At 43.2% G+C, this 9163-nt stretch overlaps 1 protein-coding gene across 1 annotated transcript; it reads right to left on the bottom strand.

Annotated features, from left to right (window-relative positions):
• Positions 1-3175: 3175 nt before the first annotated feature.
• tril (TLR4 interactor with leucine-rich repeats) lies at positions 3176-7428 on the bottom strand. The gene has a single exon (XM_085988618.1). It carries the CDS (start codon positions 6883-6885, stop codon positions 4576-4578), a length of 2310 nt encoding a protein of 769 aa, XP_085844744.1. The 5' UTR covers positions 6886-7428; the 3' UTR covers positions 3176-4575.
• Between the last annotated feature and the right edge of the window lie 1735 nt (positions 7429-9163).

Genomic DNA, 9163 nt, shown 5'->3' with positions numbered 1-9163 from the left:
TGCAAAATGGAAATAAAGACTTAATTTGAATGTTTCAATGCTATGCAGTTATTTTCAGCAATTACATTCCTTTGGTAGATTACTCAAAGCAACTGGCTTTGAACTTAATTGAATTTTTAAAAATTCAGCATGAGTAAACTGATAAAAAGAATTCTGCTGACATTTGCTAACTAATTTACTTATGGATTTTCAGAAGCCATGTAGACCCAATGCTAACACATTTTAATGAAATGATTCAAATCAACATTCTCTGTGATTGCCAGTAAAAATCAGGTCATCTCCTGCCTCCTGTGTTAAGCACTAATATACAAAATATGCAGATTACTGAGATCACATTTGTTACTAGATAAAATTGCAATAGCTCCCACTAATCTGTCACAGGGCCTGATATTTCCGACCTGAGAAATTCTGAGTGTATACTGGAAAGCATCCTTCTGAATATAAAGGTTACAGCAGGTTTACAAAGTTGCCAATTATGGCAGAAATTGTTGAATAAAACTAGCCCTATGGTGTTGCTCATGGTACTTTGGGTGATGTGCTATTTCACAAATAACAAGCATGTAGTACTATTGCATCCAAATTAATAAGGCTGCTAAAAACTATATGGGATCCTGGGCTTTATAACTAGAGGAATAGAGTACAAAAGCAAGGAAGTTATGCGAAACCTTTATAAAGCACTAGTTAGGCCTCAGCTGGAGTATTGTGTACAATTCTGGGCACTTTATTTTAGGAAGGATGTCAAGGCCTTGGAGAGGTTGCAAAGGAGATTTACTACAAGGGATGAGGGACTTTAGTTATGTGAAAAGCCTAGAGAAGCTGGGACTGTTCTCCTTAGAGCGGAGAAGGTTAAGGGGAGATTTAACTAGAGATGCTCAAAATTATGAAGGGTTTTGATAGTGTAAATAAGAAGAAACTGTTTCCAGTGGCAGGAGGGTTGGTAACCAGAAGTCACGGATTTAAGGTACAGGTAGACTATCCTTTATCCGAAAACCTCGGGACCAGCCGTGTTTCGGTTTTCGGAAAATTTCAGATTTCAGAAGGTATTTTATAAGACTGGGAAATTTGTCGGGGGTGGGGGTCGGCGGGGGGTCGGGGGTCGGCGGGGGGTTGGGGTGGGGGTCGGCATCGGCGGGGGTCGGGGTCGTGCGCACAACTTACGCTGAACGAAAACACTTTCGGTTTTCAGAGGATTTCGGTTTTCGGAAGTGCGGATAAAGGATACACTATCCCTTATCCGAAAGGGTGGTGGTCGGCGGGGGGTCGGGGGTCGGGGGGGGGGGGGGGGAGAAAAGAATATCGGACAGGCCGCTGTATTGTTGGGTTCACTCTCCCGGTATACCTCCTTCACAACTGCCCGGCTCGGCCTGCAATCTCCTACCCAGGAGGGAACTCAGTGACCCTCTGCCCTGCTCAGCGTAAGTCGTGCGCCACTCTGGTCATGTCGTGCGCACGACTTACGCTGAACGAAAAAACCTTCGGTTTTTAGAGGGTTTCGGTTTTCGGAAGTTTGGATAAAGGATAGTCTACCTGTAATTAGCACAAGAACCAGAGAGGAGATGAGGAGAATTTATTTTACAGACAAGTTGTTATTATCTGGAATGCACTGCCTGAAAGGGTGGTGGAAGCAGATTCAATAGTAGCTTTCAACTAATTGGATAGCTCTTTCAACGAGCCGGCATAGTCATGATGGGCCAATGCCTAGTCTGCTGCTAAAGTGGAGTTATTTAAGCTTCCCTGTCTCTCTAAGGGCAGAAAGTCTATTTGCTGTTACTAAACAGAATCTCTGGTCAATCAGTTTAGTTGCTGCTTGGTAAAAGAAATTTGCAGATCGGAATATGATTGTAAATGTTTGGTTCCACATCGGAGAAAAACAGCACTAAACTCTTTTTTTCATACTTTTGACATTTTGAAATATGACAGACGTTTGGAAAACAGTTATGTGGATGGATACATATTCTGTGGGAATTTGGCAATAGATGCATTAAATTAGTAATTATTTGTAGCGTATTTTATTGTGTAGCAAAAACATTCATTCAATTTCCACAGGATATAAATCTCTAATTATGCAGAAAAATGTCAGTTAAGGCAAGCTCATTGGCTTGCCTTTGAAGTTAGATGAATTATTGAAAAGATTGAGCACGTTGCAACTTAAAATTATTTTACTACTTTGTTTATAGCCAATCTTGAGAAAAAATATTGGGGGGGAAATATGCATTATAAAAAGGGCCACCCATAACTAATTTTTTTACACAGTACAAAGAAAAACCTCCCAAAAACCTCTCTAAATTGACAAATATTGCACGTTGCTTTAAAGTACCCTTTATGCTATTATGAAAAATGATGGCTAACCCCAAAGATAACAGTGGATAAAAAGTTAGGCTTAGTTTTAGTTTGATGGACAAGTTTTGACACAAGGCAAAGCAAAGTGTGGTAATCTTTCAAAAGTGTCAACTTAACTCAGTGGTAGCACTCTTGCCTCTGAATCAAAAGATTTGTGGATTCAAGCCCCAATCCAGAGGCTTGAGCCCATAAATCTAGGCTGACACTCCAGTGCAGTATTGAGGGAGCACTGCATTGTCGGAGATGCCACTTTTCAGATGAGACATTAAACCGAGGCCTCATCTCAGGTGGATGGAAAAGATCCCATGGCACTTGTCAGAGGAGAGCTGGGGAGTTCTTCTGGTGTCCTGGCCAAAATTTGTCCTTCAACAAACATCATAAAAACAGATTATCTGTTATTTATTCCATCCTTGTGCATAAATTGGCTACTGTATCCCTATATTATAACCGTAACTACACTTCAAAAGTGTTTCATTGGCTGTGAAGCACTTTGGGACATCCTGAAGTCATTAAAGACACTTTATCGATCCAAGTTCTTTCTTTTTTCTTAAACCAAAATGAACAGGCACTGTTGATAGTATATTACAGGTACACTATCCCATATCCGAAAGCCTTGGGACCAGCTGAGTTTCGGTTTTCGGAATTTTTCAGATTTCAGAAGGTATTATTATAAGACTGGGAAATTTGTATTTAATATAAATTGTAAAAGTTCAGGCTACCTCTTGCGACTGTTCCGTGTCTCATTCCCCTTCCTGCTTCTCTGGAAAGCTGGATATCGGCGGGTCCGGGGGGCCCGGGGGGGGGTTGGGGGGATCCGGGGGGGGGGGGTCGGGGGGGTCTCGGGGTCGGGGGGGAGAAAAGAATATCGGATGGGCCGCGGTTCGGGTCGGGTCGGGAGAAAAGAATATCGGACGGGCCGCGGTTCGGTTCGGGTCAGGTCGGGGGGAGAAAAGAATATCGGACGGGACGCGGTTCGGGCCGGGTCGGGGGGAGAAAAGAATATTGGACGGGCCGCTGCAGCTATCGGACGGGCCGTTGTATTGTTGGGTTCACTCTTCCGGTACCTCCTTCACACTGCCCGGCTCGGCCTGCAATCTCCTACCCAGGAGGGAACTCTGTGACCCTCTGCCCTGCTCAGCGTAAGTCGTGCGCCACTCTGGTCATGTCGTACGCACGACTTACGCTGAACAAAAAAACTTTCGGTTTTTAGAGGTTTTCGTTTTTCGGAAGTTCGGATAAAGGATAGTCTACCTGTATTACCATTGACACTCCAGGACCATTCTGGGGGGGAAAAATCCGGTTGGTTAGCGCCTCCTGTTAGCGCCTCCGGGCAGCACTAATGGGGCGCTAGGAACTTAGCGCCTGAGCGTGGCGATCTTAGCACCTGAGCGCGGCGATTTTAGCGCCACTCATGAAATTGACCAGTCGTTTTGCAGCGGTGCTAAACACTACCGCCACGATCTCCTGCACCCGCAGATCGTGATGTCAGTCAAGTGTGCAACGCCCCGGACCGGATATTGATTCGCGCCCCCTGCCTTAGCGCCTGCCGCTAGGAACGACAGATAGAGGGGAACGGTTTCAAGTCGGGAAGGGGCTGGGGGAGCGCTATTTAAAGGCATCGCTTCCTGCCTTTTCTTGTTGGCAAAATTTTTGGTTTTAATGTTGTCCTAAGGAGTTTTGGCCCTCAGCACCACTTTTGAGGTTCCTAAGCGCCGAACTCTTTCCCGGGGCCTATCCATTAGTGCTTCCAACCCAATTGCTTTTGAGGTCTCTGCAGGCCGAGATTGAAGGCTGCAATGAGCAGGGTGTGGCTGGCCAGTAAGATGGCCCCTCCCCTTTAAGAACTGGACGGCGCCAGTGTGTCTGGCTTCCATGGTAACTGGCATCGCCTGAGCTTTGGTAGCGTTCTGAGGTAGCGCCTCACTCCCTGACGTTTGCGCCTTAAGAGAGGTGTGTAGCGTCTGATTTAGCGCTCAAATCACCTCTAGGGGCAATAGAGGCGAATTTTACAGTCAGAGACGATAATTAGCACCGGGCGCTAAATTTTGCGCCCAGCCAATATTAATGTCCCAAAATGGGCGATACCGAATTTTTCCTCCTGGGTTTTTTAGGGTTTAGGGTATTTCTTGGCCAATCAGAATGATCATGTTATCACATCAACTCAGTAACAAGGCATCAGATTATTTTCTTCTTTTTGTTTTACCATCCACACACTGAATTTCTTGAAAATGAGCACTAATCAGCATACCGTTGCCCAATGTCTTCCCTCCTTAAATTGATGTCCATGAGCCGTTCTGACTGGAAGTCCATCAGATCAGCCTCATTGAGTTGATACATAACCGATCGCGATCTGTTGGACTGGAAACCTCCGCAGTCTCCCGCCGAGACCCCAGAGCCCATGGAGCGCAGCGGACGCCGTGTGGAGTACATCCGTCGCACGTTGACTGGGGCTCTTTTCCTCCGCAGCTTTCTCAGTACTTTGAACATCCAGATTGTGAGCCCTAGGAACACCAGGAAAGCGTTGGCAGCAGATAAAATCAAAATAAAATGCTGCACATCCAGAGCGCCTTTCTTTAGAGGCAAGGTGAGGACCCCCAGGCAGTGATCGCGGGAAGCTACTTGGCACACACGGTCAGAGATGACACTTTCCAGACACACAATGTAAGGAGTCTCCTCCCGCAGCTCTCTCAGAGTGACCCAATCCAATCTATCCTTGACATATATGAAGCGATGAAATGTCACTGATTGGCCGAACCTGTCAAAGAGCACACGGAAATGCACAGCATTCCTGAAGCCAGGATGTGCTACCTTCCATCTGATAGTGGCAGTGGATGAGGTGACCTCATCCACTGTTAGGTTGGTAATGTAGAGCTTATTAAACTCACATGGATCTGTTATCAGGGGTTTCTGCACCACCTTGTCCTTAGATTTGAGGAGATAATACCTCTCTGATTTGGATGAGACTGGGAAAGTAGTATAAGGGGTAAAGACTTCCAAGGTCTCCCGTGCCATGGTCTGAGATTCTGGAGCTTCTCCAACACTTCCTAGATTTGGACCGACTGTAACTGGTTTGGTTGGTGAAGGTTGTAGAATGATATGCTTATTTTTAGGCAGTAGGTTGGAGACCATTGTAGGTAAAGAAGATGGCTTCTGCCAATGGTCGATTTCTTGTTGGTGTATGTTTCTTTCAGTCTGCATTTTGTCTGGGTCCAGGGTACGCTCTTGATCTGACTGAACATCGACTTGTTCCACAGACAGTGTACCGTCATCTGTAGCACCTTTAGAAAAGTTTGACAAAGACTGTACTTTATGAGAATAACACAGGTCAGCTCTGCCTGCAGCTTGCATCTCTGAATCCATCAAATAGTCCAGATACTTCCCATTCAAAACAGGGGGGCGATTACACTGGACAAAGACGGTGAGCAGCCTGCCCTGAGCATGTGCTAAGCTCATCCACCGCTTTAAGCCTTTGAGCCTGCAGTTACACGTCCAGTTATTATCGCTCAAATCGAGGCTATATAGGGAGTTGCTAAACACAAAGATTTCTCCAGGTAAATAGGTCAGGCGATTGCTTTTCAGTTTTAATATCTTGAGAGCCGTCAGCTGTTTAAATGCCTGTGGATGGACACTGGTGATGTGGTTCTGACTGAGATCTAATTGTTCCAGATTTTCTAAAGGGTCCAGCAGTTTATTTGGAATTTCTCTCAGTAAGTTGCCATTGATGAGCAGCTCCTTCAGCCCACACAGACCTCCAAAGGCTTCAGTGGCAATGTAAGAAATCTTGTTCTTGCTGAGAGACAGTCTGGATAGTTTCTGTAGCATTTGGAAAACTCGGTTTCCGATATATTTGATATTATTTTCGGCAAGGATCAAAGTCGTCAGGGATCTGAGGTGCGCAAACACGGCGTTGTTGTGTATGGAAGTCTGGTTATTCCTGGCGAGGTTTAAATATGTAAGCTTCCTTAAATTTATAAAAGTATTCCCATTAATAGTATGGATCTTGTTCGACTCTAACTGCAGGTAAAGGAGGTTTCCCAAATGTTTGAAAACTGCATCTTGCAAGATTTCCAAAGAGTTCCCGTCAAGTCTTAGCTTAATTAAATTATCTAGATGTGAAAAGACATTCTGATTCAGCTTCTTCAGACTATTGTTATTCATATTTAAAAGCCTCAGTCTCCGGAGATAATTAAAAGTATTGGCAGGTATGCTCGAGATTACATTATTACCCAAGTAAAGCTCCTCCAGTCTCAAAAGTTTCTCAAAAGTTTTCGGATGAATATGTTCAATCTTATTGTACTGTAAGTCCAATCGAAGCAGCCTGGTAAAACGAGTAAAGTCGAAGTCCGAGATATTGCTGATAAAGTTGCCCCCGAGGCTGTAAGTAAGGACATCCGCAGCATTTTGCCGGGCTTCCGGAACAGTCCGGAGACCTCGGTTCGTACAGAGAAGATCCTGATGCTGGCAGTCACATTGCTCGGGACAGAAAGATTTAGCAGAACAGATCAAACAAAGAAACATCAGCCAGACCATCCGTAAACTTTCCATCCCCAATGGTCAGCGGCCTTGGCTTTTATTATCCTTTGCATTCCCTCTTCCTTGCAGGGGTTTTGCCTAATTTAAGCCTTCTGTTTGAGACAAAGGTCCGAGCGATGGCGAAACAGACAGCTCCTTACATCTATGCTTTGCTACATACATGCACAAAGATAAACACACTTAGTTAACTTCTTTTGCAGACTGCATTTGGAAATATAATTAAATTCTTCTGGTTGTGAAGAGAAATCTAGGAGGCTAACGTCAACAGAGATTGCCCCCACCCCTCTCTTCAGAATTGTACTAAAAACCGTGCCCTTAACAGTTGAGTCTCGCAGTCCTACAAGTACCAAGACGCAAACAAGGAACTTTGGACAGGGACAGATTTAGAAAATGCACTAACATATGCCAAGAAAACAGCCGGAAATTTGTACTTCCCTGCATTTCCCTCAAGAGACTTCAGCCAAAACGCAGATGTGTTTATGCAAAGGCTGAGCAGGGAGTGGGAGGGGTATAATATCGAGATACATTGTCCAGGACACTTTCACTGCCAGTGGCTTCAAGGAATCTGTAAATACACAACAGTGTGCTTCAGTCAGAATAAATCACATAAGATTCGCATTAACCGTTTTTTTCTGTAAAAGCTTAACTCAAAATGTTTGGAAGTAGTGCAGGCTATTATTTCCTCTGATCTATTGTTACAATTTTGGATGGAACCCCACTAGTCTAATTCAGAAATCTGGATGTTTCTTTCTTGAAATTTTTACAACTACCACCCCCCTCCAACCCATGGTTACACTTTTTAGAAATCAATGCCATTCTCTAGTTAAAGATCTGGAACTATAATAATTAGAAAGCTTTCATCACTTGTCGTATATTGTAACATGCAGAGTAATACAATTTGGAAACAAATGATTTCGCTTTAGATGTTAATGTCAGATTGAATGTGCAAAGCACTGACAGAAATTGAGACCATAAAAAAGTGACTGATGGTTAAACCATTATGCTATAAATTATTAAGATATAGACTCAGGAGAATCTTCCAGACATTAACATTGTTTGGCCAAATAACAGACAGAGCTGTTATCCTGAAGTGAGGAATTTCTGGACTTACCAGGTTTTGATAATTCCACTGTAAACTCCAGCCAAATGTCATTCATTCATTCATTTATTCACATTTGGGCAGATTTCACAGTTAAGGCTGCAACGAACAATCTCAAAGAAAGTTATCATTACATTTAATAGTGCCCAGTTATTAAGACATTTGTCTGTAAGTCTTTGTTAGCTAATGCATCTATCTCTGTGTCCAACTTCATTGTTGATGAATCTGGCAAGTAGCAGTTAATTGCATTTTATTCAGTCTTGTACTGCTGTCCTGTTGTGACTGGTTTGGCTTAGGTAACTGCTGACTTCATTTGGACTGGGATATGTGGGACAGTCCAAATGGGAATTTATGTAAGCATGTAACAAACTGTAGATATAAATGGTAGATTCCAATCGAACCTTTTGAAATGGGCATGTTAGGAAAGGGGGGAAATTTATTTTGTCACTCTTTTACTGATTATAGATTGCATATTGGAATTCCAGAAACAATATTTCTTACATATTGCATAGAATTTAGTGTTCATCTATCCAAAATATCAGGGCTCATTCGCTCAAATTTGAACTTCACAACATTGTTTGGGAATTGTTAAAGTGGGGTTTAGCCTAAATAGCGGCATGAATTTTGTGATGTAATTTTGCTGTATTAAGCCAACTAGGTACATTCAATATAGGTACTTTGTAAAGTGCAACTCAGTGAAATTGAACGCTTGCCAAGAAATCAAAGACTGAATTGATTAAATGGCCAGAGGTTTTGCATGAAAGACAGAGTTTAGAGTGCCTGCCTTTGTAAGATCATGCCTGTTTACTAAGGGTTAACAGCTGCAAGCAGCAGATTGACTGTTGGGGCGGAGCTACAAAGAGCAAGAAGCATTTGCTTTTCGCAAGTAAATTTAAAGGGAAAGTCCACTGAACTAATCAAGAGTAATTTGACTTAAACCTTAAATATAATTCCCAGCCAATGGTTAAACGTTGGTTAAGTTGATGCAGACATTACATCTGATGAAGTGTTCCAGCTGGAGATTCTGTCTACAGAATTTTTAGACCAGTTGTGTACTGCAATTAAAGTGCAAGAACTCATAGAAGAACAGGCTTATAGCTGCAGAACTTGAGCACAAGTAGTCAGAAACTTATCAATGCACAAAATTATATTTTTGAAAAGTCTGGAAATAAAAAGACAAAGCAAGCAAAA

This window comes from Somniosus microcephalus, chromosome 5, assembly GCF_052327205.1.
Source record: "Somniosus microcephalus isolate GS21.2 chromosome 5, FLI_Smic_1.0, whole genome shotgun sequence".
Taxonomy (NCBI): Eukaryota; Metazoa; Chordata; class Chondrichthyes; order Squaliformes; family Somniosidae; genus Somniosus; species Somniosus microcephalus.
Note: the sequence above shows the minus strand (reverse complement) of the source record. Positions and strands in the feature narration are given on the sequence as shown.